The following is a 20,062-nucleotide window of genomic DNA, read 5'->3' as shown; positions in this document are numbered from 1 at the left end:
GCCTGACACTGGGGATCGAGCCTATAACCTGGCCATGTGCCCTTGACTGGATCGAGCCCTGGACCCTTCAGTCCGCAGGTTGATGCTCTGTCCACCGAGCCAAACCAGCTAGGGCAAGAAACTACTTTTGAGATGTATCTACTATGCAATAATGATCAATTAATGACAAAACATGTCTGTTTATTTATTGGACTTGAGGACTCCCTGCCTTCCATTTTATCTCTTTCTCTTAGCTGTTTGGTGATAGCATGAAGATAATCTGGATTTGTGTTCCTAGTTGTTTGATGAAGATGGAGATCATTTTAGGGTGATTATTTAGGGTATTCTCCAAATATGATCAGTTGCCTAAGAAAGTGATTCTTGAAAAATGCTACTCAAAGGCCAGCATTGTAGCATTCCTTAAATGCTACAGTATCCCTTCTGCTTGTGATAATGGCCAACTATCTGAGAACAGGGCCTTTGGGGATTTGGAGATCTCTCTAGGCCTCTCTCTCACCCCTCAGTTCTGCTGTGATTCCTTTCTTTGAGTTCATTGTGAAGTCCTACCAAATAAATCCTGAGAAGTCATCCCATCTCTGAAGTGGATGAGGTGTCTCTGAGGAGTGAATATTTGAGCCATGACCTGTCTCCAGTTGTGTGACTTAAATAAGAATTGTGCTTGGCACGGGAATGGAAGTTACAGAAATGGTGAGACAATAAACATTAACAATACAAAGACCAAGAGGACCAGTGTTCCAGTTCACCTGGGTTTTCTGAAAACCCGATGTGGTTTCTGTATCTTTCCCATTAAAGACTATTTCCTTGTGCCAGACCTCTTTCCCCTCCTGCCTGGGAAGTGAAGCTGAGATCACCCTGTCCTGGCTCTGAGGAAGACAGGCTTCCTGACGGTGTGATTGTGATTTCGTACTTGTATGTACAGACAGATACTCCAGAAGGGATTCTTATGTTCTTTGTGTGTGTGTGTGTGTGTGTTTTAAACTCGATCATCCCTCTGACTTTTAGCTTTATTTTAACCTGCTCTTATTTTTTTTCCTCTTTCATTGTCTTCTCGGTCTCTAACTCTGTTAGAATGCAAAGCACATGGAGACCTCGTTAACTTTACCACACTAGTACTGGTGAGATGTCTCCTTTCAAGACTGTAGGTGCAATTTATACCACTTTCAGATCAACATCATTCAGTGAAAGAAGTGCCTTTGTCTAATTCTATATTAAACAGAAGTTTCCTAATGATCTCTACTTTTCTCTTTTCCCACTTTATTGTCTTTGGTCTGAAGACCGTTTCTTAGCCCCCCCTTAATTTGTTTTGAGGGTCCTGTTGTCTCAGGACAGATTTGTAACATTCTTGTTTTTCTAATCTGTGAGTTGAATCCTTTGCTTTCCTAGTGTAGCTTTGAATTGACATCTTTAAAACCCCTACATAAAACCTCAAGTGACCAATATGTGGTCTTATTATGGTATTTTGGGTTAAAATAAAATGAGATTGAGATAGCTGGGTTCATCCACCCAGATACATTCACCAAAGTGAAATTCTGTGTGCCTTGCATAGGACAAGCTCAAAAGGGTAAATGAGCCAAACAGACGTAGGGGTGGAGAGGGTGGGGGTAGGAGTACATTTTAGCTAGATTTCCATAAGTTAGCATGCCAAGTATCCATTCCAATTTGATTATATTGCCCAGAGATAGCAAATAAAGAGGAGAGACAAAAAAGCTTCAGAAAAGACAGCTGGTAACTTTGGTCTAGTCCCCTGTGTTTCTGGTATAAATGATGAAGCCACGATCTCCTATACACATTTGTGTGGACAATGGTACAGAGAAGGTCGGTACCACTGTACTTTTGGAGCTTTAAAAAGAACTGGAAAATTTTACAGGATTCTAGCTTTTCAGGGTATTGTTGACCTTAAAAAAAGCCTGAGGATATAAAGGCACCTATAATCTTAATAAGGTTGGCTGTGCCCTGGGCCATTCTTTAACTTATGTAATAGTGCCTGTTATAGTTCAGAGTCGACTTAGGGGGATCAGGTAAAAGATCGGCATTTTTGGAAAGTGGTCCAAGGCAGCCATAGGAATTAATGAAATAAACACAGTGGCAGCATTGCTGCTTCTCAGGATCTTTATCAAAAGATAGGACTTGATTGGATTGATGCAATCAATCAATGCATGATAAATGGAATACCTATCTGCTATAAATCAAGTTCCTACAGCTCAGAGATGCGTCATAGATACTTTTTTAATGTAGAAGAGAAAAACTGGCATATGTAGAACTGTGCACTTAAGAGAAATTTAGGATTTTATATAACCACTGCAAGACAAGCCCAAATTTGGAGTTATAGATAAAATAAAAGGAATGGGGAAATGAGAGCTTTTTAAAAAGAAAGCAAATGAGGCTTAAAGTTTTGTGCTTTATGAGCAGTGTTTGCCTAGCCTTTTTTTTTTTTTTTTTTTTTTTTAATGTTTTTGTACTGTGTCTACAAAGCAGTTTAATAGGGAAGAGAGAAGAATATTTTAAAAATTAGATTATAAGAATTAGGTATGATTTAGAAGTATTGTCTTTATGAAAAGTTGGTATTACTCTGCTGGGTTAAGCTCTGTAAGGTTACATGGACCCTTGCCTCTACATGTATTCCTTATCACTTAATGACAAATAAACAAGGAGTACTTTCTAGTGGTTGCAACCAATGAATGCATCAATAAGTGGAACAACAAATCAATGTTTCTCTCTCTCTCTGAAAAAATTCTATTAAAAATACATTGTCCAATTTTTTCAAGTAAATTTTTATTGGCAGGTGGGTGACTTTGTTCTGCTAGACTCTTGGGGTGGGTACTGGTCATTTATTTCCTTTAACTGCTCCAAAGTGTCAACCCATTCTTCATCTGAGACTAGTCTTGAGTCCATTAAGTGGGAAGAGATCTAAGCTAGATACCATCCATTTTTAGCAAGGTTCTTCTTTGTGTGGCAGTGCATTGCAGGACATTTGACATCCTGCTCCCCAGGTAATAAATGCTAGTAACACCACACTGTGAGGATGATAACCAAAAGAGGCACCTTTCTTATTTCCAAACACTTCCTGAGGGGTTAGTATTGCCTTGGTTGAAAACTATTAGGATTTACTGCCAGAATCCTTAGAATGAACTATTGAACAAATTCCGTTGTGAGAACAGACTGAAAAGTAGGTAGAGCTTGAGAATTGGGCTGGTCAACCCTTTTGGTATCTTAACTTGTGTGTTCTTGTTTTTTAAGTAGGCGTTTTGAAATTGCTTCCAATCCCATTCTGCTTTTTCTCCTAATGAGGGTGGAGAGAGGGAAGTGATCTCTGTTATAAATTGGTACTGTAAAAAGCATTTTGCATACTTATCATTTGAACTGCCTCATATCTTTCTTAGACTGTTTTTAAATTCCCATTTTATAGATGGTTCTGATGCCAAGGGATGAAGTGACTTGCTCATAGTTCGCAAAGCTTGTGCTTTCTCTCTTAAAGAACATAACTTTTAACTTACTTGATTGCTAATCAACCTCTTATTGACCCCTCTGAGTTTCTGATCTTGAATATATGGGACAGGACCTTAACTGTTGTGGTTTCTAGTTTTATTGCTAGAAATTTGGGATTTGTGTAGGATAATAATAGCTAACATTTGGGGTGCTGGAAGATAAAGCAGTCAAACACACACAGACACATACCTATTCTTGGGGCTTATATATTCTAGACTAGGTTATTGACATTAAATAAGATAAATAAGTAAACCATATAGTATGCTAGTGATACATGCTCACGAGAAGAAGTTTGTCAGGGAGCAGGTGTAAGAAGTGGGCTGAAATTTTAAATGGGTTCACCAGGGCGGGCCAAATTGAAGTGCTTGATACAAAGGGTGAGCTGTACTAAACACTGGGAGAAGCAAGTATTCCAGGTGGAACGATTAGTTAATACAAAAGTTCTGAAGCCAGAGCATGTCCAGCTGGATTGAGGAAACAGTGTTGTTATTTTTTTGTTTTGTTTTACTGTATGAAAACATTTCATTCAACCCTGAAGATACTACTGCTATTATCTTTTCTGTTGAGGTGGAAACTGAGGGACAGAGAATTGAAGGCATTGCTAGGGCAGAGCTCTTAACCACTGCCTAGGGACTGGCCATGTAGATCCAAGCAGGGAAGTTTGTTTTACACACAATTTTCTACTTTCCTGGAGCTTATAGTCTAGTCTAGGATACAGTGAACAAGATAAATAAATACAGCATATACTATGTCGGTGATAGGTGCTCAGGTGAACAAGATTATCAGGTAGTAGGTATAGGAACTTGGGAAAGTGCTTTGACTGAGAATGTTATTTATTTGGGAATCGGGTGCATTCCTGGTTTTTCTCTTGCCATGCACTACCCTATTCAGACATACATTGTTTGGCTAAGGAAACTGAATGTGCGTCTGTGTTCTGGAATCACTCTGTGCTGGAGATGGAGGAGCTTTGGAGGGAAGGCCATGTAGCCCACATGTTCTCAGACTGAACATGAGAATTGCCTGAGTAAATTCCTTGCCCTATCCTAGAGTTGCTGATTCAGAATCTGTAGGGCAGGGTTCAATTATATAGCTGAGAAAGTTAAAAGCTGGTTAGTTCCTCCGGGGGTGGGGGTGGGGGTGAGGAGTGGTCAGAGAACTGGAATTGGAATTCAGGTGTTCTCTCCATGTAGTACTCTTTCCACCATGATGTACTTCTGCCTTATTCTTGAGATTAAAAAGTTGTACAGAAGAAGTTTAATTTTTGTCAAATGGTATTTCAGTTCCTGTTTGATTATCTTTCTTGGGGTCTTACTATTTTTATAACCCTGGTTTTAAGAAGTACCTAAAGGAATTTTTTTCTCTAGTTGTGTGATTTACTTAGAGGCTTTTGTAATTTGTTGGAACTAGGAGATATTGTTTAGCTAAGTTTGGTCTTTAAAAAAATTACCTTACAAATCAACAAACAAGTGCTGGTGCGGATGTGGAGAAAAAGGAACCCTCCTGCACTGCTGGTGGGAATGCAGACTGGTGCAACCACTGTAGAAGACACTATGGAGTTTCCTCAAAAAGTTGAGAATGGAACTCCCATTTGACCCAGTAATCAGAAACACCAATGCCAAGAAACCAGAAACACCAATCAGAAAGGATATATGCACCCCTATATTCATAGCAGCACAATTTACAATAGCTAAGATTTGGAAATAACCCAAGTGCCCATCAGCAGATGAGTGGATTAAAAAACTGTGGTACAGCCCTGGCCGGTTTGGCTCAGTGGATAGAGTATCGGCCTGCGTGCGGACTGAAGGATCCCAGGTTCGATTCTGGTTAGGGGCATGTGCCTTGGTTGCGGGTGCGTCCCCAGTGGAAGGTGTGCAGGAGGCAGCTGATGTTTCTCTCTCATTGATGTTTCCAACTCTCTATCCCTATTCCTTCCTCTCTGTAAAAAAAAAAAAAAAAAAAAAAAAAAAAAAAAAAAAAAAATCAATAAAATATATATATATATATATATATATTTTAAAAACACACACACACACACACACACACACACACACACACACACAACCTGTGCTACATTCAATGCCACTATAAAAAAGAAGGAACTTTAACCATTTGCAACAGCATGGATGGAACTGGGGAGAATTATGCCAAGTGAAATAAGCCAGTTGGAGAAAGATAAATATCACATGTTTGGGATATAATGATCAATATAATTTGATGAACAAGAATAGATCCAGAGACAAATGGTGGGGGAGAGGATGGGGGTTAGAGAGCAACCAAAAGATTTGTATGCATGCAGGTTAGCATAACCAGTGGACATAGACACTGGGGCAGCAGGACTTGCAGGGGGGGAGGGGGTCAAAGGGGAGAAAGGAGAATTATGTAAAACTTTAGACAATAAATTTAAAGTTATCTTCATTTTTGAAAGAGCGTTTTCACTGTTGAAAGATGGCTAATGAAAGTGTTCTGGATGAGTAGAAGGATTCTATCATTTGTTGGGGAATTAATTAGTTTGGTACTCGGAACTGTTCTCTTTGGAACCCAAGGATGGGGACTAGCACCTTGGTTGTGGTTTTCTCACATGCCTCTTAGGCGGACAGCTGTGAGGTGGTTATTACAGTTGGCTCTCATAATCTGAGTTTTGCTAGGTGATTCAATTAATCTTCCCCCTTTGGTTTCTCTTTTCTACCCTTGGTGAGTTTTCTTAGAGGTTGGAGCACAGTGACTTAAATGTCTCAGAGCCTGGGAGAGAGCCAGGCTTCTTGTCTTGTTCTCTGTTACTTTAGAGGCAGACTTGGGGTTGAAAAGTCCTGAGTCTGATGTCTGGTTACATACAGCCCCTCCTAAGGAGTTCGGTGAGGCTGGTGCTTTGGGTGATGTCTTTGAAATTGGTTCTTAGTCTATAAAGGGAAGAATGTGCTCTAACCTTGTAGAATCATTTTGTAAGCAGAATGGGGTAGCTAGAACTTTTCATTAACTTCTAATTTTTTATTTATAGTCAACTTGGACAGTTTTGAAGCTTTATTATTTTTATTTTTTAAAATATATTTTTAGTCATTTCAGAGAGGAAAGGAAGGGAAAGGAGAGGGAGAATGAGATGGAAACATCAGTGATGAGAGAGAATCATGGATCGGCTGCCTCCTGCACATTCCCTACTAGGAATCAAGCCCACAACCTGGACTTGTGCCCTTGACTGGAATCGAACCCGGGATCCCTCAGTCCACAGGCCAAACTGGCCAGGACATAAGCTTATTTATTTATTTTTAATATTTTATTGATTTTTTTTACAGAGAGGAAGGGAGAGAGATAGAGAGCTAGAAACGTCGATGAGAGAGAAACATCGACCAGCTGCCTCTTGCACACCCTCCGGGGATGTGCCCGCAACCAATGTACATGCCCTCGACCCGAATCGAACCTGGGACCTTTCAGTCCGCAGACCGACGCTCTACCGCTGAGCCAAACCGGCTTCGGCAAGCTTTTTTATTTTTAAAAATATTTGTGAGGAGAGAGAGAGAGAGAAGGGAAATATCAGAGGAAGGAAGACGGAGAGAGAAACATCGATATGGTTGATTGGCTGCCTCCTGCAGGACCCCGACTGGGGATCAAGCCTGGGCATGTGCCAGAATCAAACAGCAACCTTTCGGTGCATGGGACATCACCTAACCAACTGAGCCGCACTGGCCAGGACTGAAAGAATTTTTAAAAACCTGTCTCTTTGATGTGGTAGTTACAAACTAGTTGGTGATATCTCCCTCACGATAAGCAGATGATCAGTTTATTTAGACAGGGAACGTCTGGCCCAGAATCTGTATAAGGCCCAAGAAATCATTTGGTCTGATACTGTCAAGGCAACCACAGGCAGGACTCAGAATTCAATAAATCTAGGAGCTTTTATCATAGCAACATAAATTTATATTAAGTGAATTATATTAAGCGAATGGTGTTATAAATATCTAAATGGTCCTTGGCAGAATAAAGGTTTCCCAACTAAAATGAAATAATTGTTTTTTATCTCTTGCGAAGGAGAAAACTTGGGGGGGGGGGATTCCCCTGTTATGAATAAGAATCATAGTCTGAGTGGGTTTGATTTCCTGGGTCTGGTGTATATCTAATGAGATTTTTTTTTAATATCAATTTAATTTCAGGAAATCTTTAATGATATCTCTAGTGAGGCCAAAATAGAAGGTTAAGAATTTCTTATTGTCCTAGATAGGGAAACATGTCAGCTTAAATGCAAAGCAAAAGGAAGGGAGTCTCCTTATTTTAGGAAGCTGGGTCCGGGGCTAGAACTAGACAAGCAGCTTATCCTCACTTGAAGTAGGGGTCTTCAGAGCCATGACATACTGGAGGAGTGAGAAAAGACAGGATGAGGAGACATTGGCTACAGATTTCTGGGAGTGGGGGGACGCAATGAGAATGATTTACACTGGTCACCTCATGTGTATCTGGGTATAAAGAGTGGTTCTTGTATGGAATTCTGTTCTGTCCATCCTCAGATCTTGAGTAGAGCCACGTGGAACTAGCACGTTAGTTGGGCGAGGCCGTAACTTTTATATTTGTCCGTGCCTGGAATGCGCCTCAACATGGGAGGGTCCAATAAGGGAACTGAATCAACAGCTGCTGCCTGTCCCTGTAATCACAGGAAGCTGAGACCGAGTGTCTTTGTATGGGAGCTCCGCAGCCAGACAATAGTTTGTGCTGGCAGGGCCATGTGGCGAGTCACGTGACCCGGGCTGTTTGCTGCTGGGGTCCTCACCCATCTGTTCTCTCAGCTCTTTCTGGGTTATCAGGCGCCAGTCCAAGTCCTCCCAGGCAGCCAGCCTCATGGCCAGAGATTACGAGCACTAACCTTCCTGGCAGGGGCGGTGTGGCTTCGCGTTTATGCAGATTAGCCATGTGTTTCTCACTTCAAGGCGTTCCACAGGAAAAGCCTTTTCCTGTGTTTGGCTCTCAGTGGGCGGTTCCCAGCTTACTGTACTGGGACTCGGCAAGCTGCAGGCCTGCACTAGAGGGATCACAGTACACTGGCCCCCTCCCATTCCACCTCCAGGGCTACGTCACCACAACACAACCGCTCGTGCTCTCATACTGTTGGTGTCATTCATTCGGTGCCAAGATTGCTTTAAAAAATTCCCTTGGCCCCAGTTCAAACAGGAGTACAGCTGGGATGTGTTAGATTTTAGGCAGTCTGCCCTCAATTTGAGATGAGTTATAAATAGCAGTGCCGACTTCCTTAACTACCGCTCTCTGAGGTAAAATGCAGGTTAATTACTGTGGGAATCAATTAGGGGGTTCTTTCGATTAAAGAGCCAGGGATGCTTTTTAAAATTGTTATTATTAAAAGTCATACAACAAATCTAGCCAGGAATAAATTGAAAGCACAAGGAGTAAGAAGTAATATGTAATTGTCCCAAATCCAAGATTAGGGCTCTTGGTTTATACTGGCCCCAACTGATGGCATTTAGAGAGACAGAACAAATGGTAGTCAGGACTTCTTCCTGGTGGACACTTTCTGGCAACCCCGGCCCATTCCTCTTTCCAGTATTCTTGCCAGTTCAAATCTGGGTCCATAGGGTTACTGCCTGTTCACTTCCTTTCTGCTGCTTTGGATTGGAATTTAGGTCTGGAGCTTTCTTCAGTTGGACTTTTATTTCAAGAAAATGAAGAAGTTTCTCTTTTCCCAATGCACTGCCACTTGGTATGGTACATTTTGGTGGTCTGCTACTGTCTTCCTGGCTCTCTTCTCAGTCAGTCATGGTCAGAGGTTGGAAAATTTGAAGTCTAGTCCGTTATATCTCACCAACTCCAGTGGGTCATTATGGCTTTCCTTGGGGCAATAAGCAGTAAGGGATTCCATTAGCCCACTGGTCTGGAGGGGCTGTAATTCCATTTGCTTGGAACTGGGGAATTCTCTATGCAGTGGTTAGTCTGCAAGCTGTTTTGTTTGTTCTTAATATATTCAGAGGGATCAGCCTGCTAAACATCCTTGCCTTTGATGCCCCTAAACTGCATCTTTTGATGCATTTTATTTGGCAGGCAGTTTGTAACACAGCCAGTGATCTGGAAAGAGATAAGTGGTAGATGGAGATGGAGCGGGGGTTCTTATGGCTCTTTTCCCCCCTTTTATTTTTATTTTTTATTTTTTTTATGAATGCAGTAGGGTATATAGCAGGGGGCCTGACTTCGCTGACCTAGGGGGCAGCATTTTCTTCTCAATTATGTGTCTTTATGGCAGAGCTTTTGCTTTTGAAGTGTAATCACAGTAATCTGCTCCTGTGGTTTCCCATTGAAAGGATTTCCTCTCCGTCTTTCCCAGGGAGCAATCTCTTGCTCTTTGCTGCCGGGGTTTGGTGTTTCCTTTCCATTGCCTTTTCCTTGGTGCCTGCACACTGCTGATACTGGCCTTTTTAGCTTGCATGTAGTAGGGATTTTTCTGGTCTGAAATTGCTACTATAGAATAAATGATTAGTAAAGATTTAAGGCCCCATCTCTGTTTTGAGAGATTGAAAGATGGCATTTCATCTATAACTGCAAATCACAACTCTTTACAATGGTTTTAAATATCAGAAGTGTGAGTAGGTCCCTGCCCACTTTCCTTCTGATATGAGCAGATGTTTAACTTTGACTTGAGAACAGAGTTATCTGATGGTTAGAGCTGGATATGTTTTAGTTTGCTAGGTGACATATTCTTTTTATTTTATTGTGATTTGAGAGAGAGAGAGAGAGAGAGAGAGAGAGGTCAATTTGTTATTCTACTTATTTATGCATTCATTAGTTGATTCTTGTATGTGCCCTGACGGGATCATCCTTGGCTTATCAAGACGAAGTGTAAATCAACTGATCTACCCAGCCAGGGCACTAAGCTGCATATTCTGTTGATTATAACACTTTGGTGAAGGGAGGGGGTCAGGAATCTGATGTCTAGGAAAAGGAAATATCTAAATTTTATTTTTAGAATAAGAATTTCTTCGATTTGTATTTATTTTTAGTCTGCAAAAATTTTCTAAAAATGATGAAAGAATCCTTAAATCTTTTATTAACAAACCCCCAGGTAAGTAGCTGTCCTCTCTGGGGGGAGTACAGTGCCCCTGTGAGAGGAGAAAAGGTAACTTGCCTTTCTTTAGCCTTTTGTTTTCAAGCAGGATATTGGGGGATACTTGTATAGTTTGGACCTTTGGTATAAGATGGTACATAAGATTCTTCTTAAAAGTGTGCTTGTTCTCCCTTGGCTATTTATTCCACCCTCACCTATTTCAGTGCTATTCACTTTTTTCCTACCCTCAAAGACCTATCCTGGTTTAGGGAGTGCCCCTGGCCTTATGGGTAGATGGTTTGATCTGGGCTTTCTCACCAAAGTATCTCCTACCCACTTCTTTCAGTGGGGCAGCCTGGCACATTGACGTTACTGAGCCCTAGCTCTGCATGTGGGGAGAGATCAGAGTGTGTTAAAGAATTAGGGAGGGCCTTGGGTTCTGCTCATGGAAGCCGTCATGGAAAGGAGGGCAGGGCAAGAGGGTACCATTGCATGGAGCTGGGCATGCTCCGCTATGTGAGGGACTTCGTTGTGAGACTAAAAAAATGTGTAGAACTGGGGCATGCTGTGGAGGGCGTTAAAGTCACACAGAAGTGCACTATTTACCATCGTTATAATTTTTAATCTCTATCCGAAGATGTGGCTTCATTATTTTTTTAAATTGATTTAAGAGAGAGAAAAAAATATTGATGTGAAAAACACCAATGATTTGATCAGTGCCTCCTGTACTCTCTGACCAGGGATTGAACCCGAAACCTAGGTATGTGCCCTGACCAGGAATCGAACCTGCAACCTCTTTGGTATATGGGACAACGCTCCAACTAACTGAGCTATCAGCCAGGATAATTAGATGAAAGACTGATGTGTTCAAGGTCAGACAGTGAAAGAGTTAGGATCTGAACTCATGTCTATGGATTTATTACACTCTTTGCTCTTACCATGCGATACTTACAGGATGTAGATAGAAAGTATGGAGCTGTTGTGAAGCAAGGAGAGATGAAAATGGTTTGTGAGCATTGCTCTAGGTCCAGTATAATAGCCGCTAGCTGCATATATGGTTATTTGAATTTAATTAAAAGTAAATAAAATAATTTAGTTCCTCAGTTGCACTAGCTATATTTTAAGTACTTAATAGTCATACATCCCAGAAAAATTTATTGAGTAGTGTTTCTCTAGATCACTAGTTCTCAGATAGTATACAATCATCCACGTATCGTTAGGGGGAGGGGGAGGGGGAGGGGGAGCCTAAGCCTTGTAGACCCACTAAATTGGAATCTCTATGGAGAGGCCCAGGCATTTGTAAAGCTTCACAGAAAATTCCATCTGTAGCCCTGGTTAATAGCTACTGCTCTAGAAGCTCCATAGTAACCATCATAATGACTGCCCTTCAAGTGTTGTGGGGAGACCTGGACTGGCAGAGATACCCGGAGTGGGCTTGTCTCTGTTCAGCAAATGTAGTCTTCCCTGGGGGCCACAGGGACAGCAGCTGCAGTGAGGGAAGAGATGAGGATCTTGTTATGTGTGAATGATGCGGCTGTGTACGCCCCTGAGCTCGTTGCAGGGGAGAATCGTGATGTTTTGGCTCCAGGTGTACCGATGAAGACCACATGCTGTTCATTACTTACTAGTCAAGTTGTAGTTAAGTTTGAACTTCCTAAAGAATCCCAAAAAAATCCATATAGCTCCAAAATTATGATAGGGAACATTATTGGAGCTTCTGAATCAGAGGCAGGATTTGGCAAAATTGTTTGTTATGTTGGAAACCTGTAGCAGTGATTTGGGACATGGTTTTACTATGATTGTAGTTTAGATGAGGTTACTCCTATCATCACTGTTACCTTTTTAGCTGAGATTTCAGCTGCATCCTAAGAGAGAACTTCACCGTTTTCCTCTTGGTATTTAGAAGAATACCAAGTCCCTGTGGCTTTTTGTCTTATCTATTTTCATGACAGCTTGACTTAAACACTTAGGTGTACTCTGTCCCCACTCTCAATGAAGACATGTACAGAGAACCAATTGTTTAAATGCCACTCCCCTTTTTTTTATGTGTATGTGATAATCCCCACCAAGGATATTTTTTTTATTGCTTTTTTGAGATAGTGAAGGGGAGGGAGGAAGAGAGAGACACATGGTTGTGAGAGGGACACATTGATTGGTCGCCTCCCGCACTTACCGACAGAGGCCAGAAATCAAACCTGCAATCCAGGTACGTGCCCTTGACCTGGAATTGAGCCTGCAACCCTGCATTGCTAGGGCCAACACTCAAATCACTGAACAATACCGACCAGAGTTGCCCCTCTTACTTTGGAGGGGTTTTTGTTGTTATTTTTTAAGGTCTTACCTTAAATTATAATTTATTAATTATAGAATAACAGAACTAGAAGGGACCTACATATAATCTAGACCTGTGGTTCTTTTTCATTAAAATTTTTATTTTTTTATTTTTTTATTGATTAGAGAGGAAGGGGGAGAGAGAGAAACATGATGTGAGAGCAAAACATTGATTGGCCTTCTCCTGCATGCCCCTAACTGGGAATCGAACCTGTAACCTTTATTTGTAAGGGACTGACACCCAACCAACTGAGCCACATCAACCAGGGCTAGACCTGTGGTTCTTAAAGAGTGGTCCCTTGAGCAGCAGCAGCATCATCATCTGGGAACTGTTAACAAATGCATATCCTAAGCTTGCCATGAACCTACATAATTAGAGGCTCTGGGTGTGGGATCCAGCAGTGTGTAGTTTATTAAGCCGTCCAGGTGATAGTTATATTCCTCAGTCCAAATTTTAAGATTTAGTTTTCTATTCTTTTTTAATATATTTTTATTGATTTCAGGGAGGAAGGGAGAGGGAGAAAGAAATATCAATGGTGAGAGAAACTATTGGTTGGCTGCCTCCTATATGCCCCACACTGGGGATCAAGCCAGGTGCCCCGGCTGGGAATTGAACTGTGACCTCCTGGTTCATAGGTCAATGCTCAACCACTAAGCCACACCAGCTGGGCAAGATTTAATTTTCAAGTATATGTCAGGCCAAGCTTCCTCTCCAACCTGCGTGTATCTACTTGAAAGGTGCTTAGGTGCTTAGGGAAACTACAGTTTTCCCTCCACACCGCCAGTAGATATAGGTAGGCATCTCTGGCAGGGGAAGGGGGCTCTGTGCTCTATAGCTCCAAAAGGATAACGTTATGTCAGAAAGCGAATGAGCTGATTGAACCTGTTGCCCCACAATGGGCTGAGAGAAAACTGTTTGTAGCTGGACACCTGTGGCTTGAACTTTGTGCTTTCATTATTGGTGCTGTGCATTACCTTCATGTCTTGTTCTTTGAAGAGAAAAAAATATACCCTCAAACTCTTGAAGATTAAAAGAGATGAACTTTTCAGATAAGATGCACAAGGCTATAAATTCAGAGTAACAGTTCCCTTAACAACTATAACTTAACCATGTTTCTGATTTGAAAGAAAGCATACATTTAAGTGTTGTGTCATAGTACAAACAGGTTACAGATATGTAAGGAAAAAAGATATCACTGTTTAAAAAACAGAAATTTGTAGATACCTGTATATTTGATTTCCCAACCACAGTGTTGAAGCATCAATTTTGGTGTTGGAAAAGATCATGGCAGAATATAGCAACACTGTTCTCTCTCATTTGCAGGGCTTTTGTTCTGGTTGTCTTCACCATAGAGTACCTATATTCATGCTCCACACTTGGGCTGTCCTTTGGATCTCAAGTAATGCCACTTACAAAGCAGTAGCATATAGCTTACAAGATGCTGTCACAGACTGGGGTATTTTCATATATGATAATTCAAGGTTTTGAGAAAGGTTAAATGACTTGCCCAAGGGTTACTGGATCTATATCATTATTTTTTCATAATTATTTTTCTATGTGGAATGCAGACCTCTGTGTTTGTTTGTATTCATATTGGCCACGAAAGCTTCAGGTTAATGAAATGTTCTTTATTTTGTAGCCATCCAGTCCAATGGATCAGATGGGCAAGATGAGACCTCAGCCATATGGTGGAACTAACCCATACTCACAACAACAGGGACCTCCGTCAGGACCGCAGCAAGGACATGGGTACCCAGGGCAGCCATATGGGACCCAAGCCCCACAGCGGTACCCGATGACCATGCAGGGCCGGGCGCAGAATACCATGGGCGGCCTCTCTTATGCACAGCAGGTAGATGGTGACTCCTATTACCTTAACCCTTAATCTGTCCAGGACCTGGTCTTGAGCTATAGAATCAGAACACATCTTTGGCCTTCCAGCTGGAACCACCATCTTCCAGTAATTAGCCAAAATGAGTAACACAAAGGGAAAGAGGAGAGGCACCTGGTATATGTTCTCTAGACTTTTTAGGAAACACAGAGTTCTTCCTTTGGCCACACACATGGAAATCTAGAAAGGTAATATTGTAGATATCAAGGGAAGGCCCCACAAATGTTACCATAGCAAAAACTAGAGGAGTCTACAGTGTAACCCAGCATGTAGTGGGCATTGTAACAAAGAACTAAGGGCATGATTCTTGCCAAGAGAATGAATGTACATATTAAGCATATTAAACACTCTAAGAACTGAGATAGCTTCCTAAAATGTTTGAAAGAACTTGATTAGAAAAAAGACGGAAGCCAAAGATAAAGATATTTGGGTTTAACTGAAACTTCGCCTGTTCTACTTTATGAGAACCAATGGAAAGGAGCCTGAACTGCTAAAACCCATTCATTCCCTATGAATTCATGGCATGATAAGTGTAAAAAACAAACAAACAAACCCTGTACTGTTTAAAAAAAAGAACTTGTCTTTGGCTTCCAAACCCCTTGAAAGCATAGGCCAATTGGCTGTTAGTTACAGTGTGCTACTTACAAGGCCATGGTTTTAAGGCACCATTCCATGTGTGCTGGAGGGAAAACTGCTCCCTAGCCACAGGCTGTACATATCTGTCTTTTTCTTTGACCTGGCCCGCTGAATGAGGTTTTGGGAAGGAAGAAAGAAAGGCGGTAGCTGAGCAACTATCCACTGCTACAAAGAAAAACCACTGGTAACGTGTTCTGTATGGTTCACAATGATGAATTAGTTTAGGAGGGACTGGAGGTAGAAGAAAAAAGGAAGATTGAACAATAAGGATGCTAATAGTGCTATTTTAAATGTAAATCTGTCTGATTACCTGCATCCTTTTAAAATATATATATATTTTTATTGATTTCAGAGAAGGTGAGAGAGAGAAACATCAAGGATAAGAATCATTCATTGGCTGCCTCCTGCACACTCCCTACTGGGAATCAAGGCCGCAACCCAAGCATATGCTCTTGACCGAACCTGGGACCTTTCAGCCTGCAGACCGATGGATGGTCTATACACTGAGCCAAACAAGCTAGGGCTGCATCATTATCTTTTTACTAGAGGCCTGGTACATGAAAATTCATGCACTGGAGGGCAGGTCCCTCAGCCTGGCCTGCCCCCTCTCACACTCCGGGAGCCCTCTGGGGCGGGAGGTGACCCAGCGATCAGGGGAAGGTGACATTCCCATTATTCCTCTAATGCTGCACTGCCAGCAGCGTAAGCCTCAGCTGGCCCTGGTTACCTGAGCCTTGGCCAGCCCTGGGCAGCTGGGCAGCTACCATCCGAGGCTTCCCTGCACCTCGGGGACTCCAGATGCAAGTGAGGGGACTGGGCTCTGCCATCTTGTGGCTGTGGGCACCTCCATCTTTGAGGGCGTGGCAGTCAATTAACATATTCCCTCCTTATTGGCTGTGGGGCGCCACCATGTTTGTGAGGGTGTGACAGTCAATTTGCATATTCTCTCTATTAGATAGGATAGTCACTTTGTTTTGACCGCTTTTTCTATCATTTACATTTGGGTGATATTCATAATTAAAATGGTGAAGGATAGAATCTAAAACCTAACTTTACTCCTAAAACTTTAAAGTCAAGTATGCCTTTAAATATAAAAAATAGGATATGGTCACCTTCGTTTCAGTGAGAAAATGGAGGAGAGATGGGATAGAATTGTTGGTGTGGTTTTTGTGTGTGTTTTTTTGTGATGGGTTAGAGCTTGCCCACTTACCAAATGTATTCTCAGTGTCTAGAATAGTGCCTGGTACAAGTAAGCAAGTAGGCTCTCAAATATTTTTTGAAAGAAGGTTAAATGAAAAAGAGAACCAGAGTAATTTAGTGATTTGCACACTGTCTGGATTATTAAATGCTAGGTTTTTAGTCGGCTAAGCCAGGTTGCTGTTGACTATTCTTTGTGGCTGAGATACAGATTCCTAAGGCTTATAAAAAGTCTATGCCATGATAAAAAGAGTAGGCCCATGGTGAAAACAGCTGCTCTTGACTCTTGTAAATGGCCCAAATATTAAAAAGTGTAAATTTCCTGTGGATGAATGCAGTCCTCTTGTAAATAAACCAACTGGTAATCCAGCTTGGCCATCCTTCCTGACTCATTAAACAGGATGGTGGAAAGATTCTGGGCCTTCTAAGCTAAGTGTGATGCTTGGCTTGCCTGCTTTCTATACCCATTCACAGGGCATAGCTTTTGACAGAATATCTCGCCTCTCTCTCTTTTCTTTTTAATCCTCTCCCGAGAACATGCTTTTATTGATTTGAGAGAGAGAGAAAAAACCATTGGTGTGAAAGTGAAACATTGATTGGTTGCCTCTTGCATGTACCTTGACAGTGATTGAACACACAGTCTGGATATGTGCCTTGAACAGGGATCAAATCCGCAACCTTTCAATGTACTGAACAACACTCCAACCAATTGAACCACACCGGCCAGGGATACCTCACCTTTTTTCGTCCAGAAGAGTCGGTGCTAAAAAAAACATACCCTTTCCTTTCCTACAGATTCCTCCTTATGGACAACAAGGCCCCGGTGGATATGGTCAACAGGGCCAGACTCCATATTATAACCAGCAAAGTCCTCACCCTCAGCAGCAGCAGCAGCCACCCTACTCCCAGCAACCACCATCCCAGACCCCTCATGCCCAACCTTCCTATCAGCAGCAGCCACAGTCTCAGCCACCACAACTGCAGTCCGCTCAGTCTCCATATTCCCAGCAGCCATCCCAGCCTCCACATCAGCAGTCTCCAACTCCATACCCATCCCAACAGTCAACAACCCAGCAGCACCCCCAGAGCCAGCCCCCCTACTCACAGACGCAGGCACAGTCTCCCTACCAGCAGCAGCAACCTCAGCAGCCAGCATCCTCGACACTCTCCCAGCAGGCTGCATACCCTCAGCCCCAGTCTCAGCAGTCACAGCAAACTGCCTATTCCCAGCAGCGCTTCCCTCCACCACAGGTAAGCTGTCCCTGCCTCTTTCTCTTCTCTATATGTAACCACCAACAGCTTGGGGATTGGTATCATGAAAACTTTGCCATACAGATTGGTTCTCTAAGGTGCACTTAAAAGCCAATTAAATTCTGGATAAACATGCTAACTGGATTGATTGAACTAATAAAGGCATAACCTTCTTAACTGCATAAAAACCTTTATTTCTCCTTACTGATGATGAAATAGGGCAATGGAAAGTTGCATAGAAAGATAAATTGAAGATAATGGGACTAATTTTTTTTTCTTTTTTTTAAAGTAGCATTTAGAACTTGAGCATCCAACTAAGTTTGGTCGTCTTTTAAAACAATAACTTTGGGATGCTGTACTATACATTCATTCTAACTGCTATTTTATTCTGCTATTGCTCAAAATATTTTTAGACTCCTTCATATGAAGTTGCCATCAGAACTGACAGCACAGTAGAATATTCTCAGTGGTGGCAAATCCTTCTATTTTTTTTGAAAATGGATTTGATTTTGAGAAATAGCTAAAATTTATTTGTAGCCATGTCTGTGAACAAGATCGGTGATGAAGCTGCCTTGGGTTTTATTCTTTAAGGAGCAGAAAGAGGAGAAATGATTGTGTGGTGATAGGTCCATTAAAAATGTTGTGCATTGATGGCATTGTTGGAAAACTATCTTATCCCAAGGTGGTGACTTTGAAGGAAGTAGTAGTCATTTTAATGCAGAGGTTAAGGACTTTTTTGTTGTTTTCGTTTTTAAGTTAAATGTTCTCATTCCTTGATAAATATAACATGTAGTTAGCTAGAATTTAGAATTTAACCCCAACAACAGCTCCCTCTGTGAGTGGCGATAAATGGTGAACAGTGCCATTGGAAAGAGTCTTATACCCACTATTGACATTTTATTTATTATTTATTTATTTTTTAAAATATATTTTATTGATTTTGTACAGAGAGGAAGAGAGGGATAGAGAGTTAGAAACATCGATGAGAGAGAGTCATCGATCAGCTGCCTCTTGCACACCCCCTACTGGGGATATGCCCGTAACCAAGGTACATGCCCTTGACCGGAATCGAACCCGGGACCTTTTAGTCCCCAAGCCGACGCTCTATCCATTGAGCTAAACCGGTTTCGACTACTATTGACATTTTATAACCTGCGAGCCACAACTTGTATTTTCTGCCTTTGGATGACATTGTGTGCATCGGGCAGTCTCTCTCACCCAGTTTCCCCTGTATGAGAGTCCCATTGCCCTTTCATCACAAAGCAAGCTTGTTTGGTTTGTCAATGCCAGGCTATAACACAGCTTTTGTTTTTCTTGTTTTAGGAGTTATCTCAAGATTCATTTGGGTCTCAGGCATCCTCAACCCCCTCAATGACCTCCAGTAAGGGAGGGCAAGAAGATATGAACTTGAGTCTTCAGTCAAGACCCTCGAGCTTGCCTGTGAGTATGCCTGCCACCCTCTAAAAGATGATGTGGGGCAGAGAGAAAAGCAATGAAAACTGGTTTCTGGTTGGATGTTTTGGTGATATTAAGCTAAATGAACAATGAGTTATTTCTTGATTATAGGTACATAATCTGACCTTGTAGATTGTCTTTTTTTTACTATCTGCCGGAATAGGTTTATGATTTCTGTGTAGAGTTTTCTGTTTTTAAATCTTGGCCTCTTAGGCATGGACCATATGAGAGACGAGAAGATGGAGACGTTTGAAGCACTGTCTGCTCTCCATCAAAGTTCAGAGAAGTCTCAATGTATTTGTGTGTGTGTGTGTGTGTGTGTGCGTGCGCACAAATGGTTTTTTTTACCTTACTTTTGAGGTCTTAATTTTTAGGTTTTTGTCTTAGCATTTATCTAAGAGGTAAGATTTGGGATGCATTCAGCATAAATTGTCACATTGAACATAAGCAGAGTAAAAGCAGTTTTTCTGGTTGTGTTTTGTGTGAATAAGTGTTTTTGTCTAGTAGAATGCTCGGTGCCCAAATGCTTGATTAGTGTTTATGGAATGGATTGACTGGATCCTGAGAGAGGCAGTGTAGTCTGCTGATTAAGACTTTGGGCTTTAGAGCCAGAGTTCCTGGGTCTGCAGGTTGAATCTGCCACTAACTCTTTAGCCTTGGGCAAGTCAGTTAACCTGTCCATGCCTTAATTTTCACATCTGTAAAGTGAATCTAAAAATACCCACTTCATAGGGGGTGGTCATTAACATTAAAGAGGTTAACAGAGTTTTGGTACATTGTAGGC

At 41.7% G+C, this 20,062-nt stretch overlaps 1 protein-coding gene across 4 annotated transcripts in view; it reads left to right on the top strand.

The window, feature by feature from the left end:
* Positions 1 to 20,062, top strand: part of ARID1A (AT-rich interaction domain 1A) — a 78,282-nt gene that overhangs the window by 15,007 nt on the left and 43,213 nt on the right. For all 4 annotated transcript variants that reach the window (XM_084874778.1, XM_084874779.1, XM_084874777.1 and 1 more), the window contains exons 2-4: positions 14,488 to 14,700; positions 17,368 to 17,823; positions 19,147 to 19,263. In XM_084874778.1, the coding sequence (XP_084730904.1) occupies positions 14,488 to 14,700; positions 17,368 to 17,823; positions 19,147 to 19,263 (786 nt within the window). The remainder of the gene's footprint in view (positions 1 to 14,487; positions 14,701 to 17,367; positions 17,824 to 19,146; positions 19,264 to 20,062) is intronic.

Source organism: Pipistrellus hanaki, assembly GCF_964339955.1.
Source record: "Pipistrellus hanaki genome assembly, chromosome: 2".
NCBI classification, from domain to species: Eukaryota; Metazoa; Chordata; class Mammalia; order Chiroptera; family Vespertilionidae; genus Pipistrellus; species Pipistrellus hanaki.
Note: the sequence above shows the minus strand (reverse complement) of the source record. Positions and strands in the feature narration are given on the sequence as shown.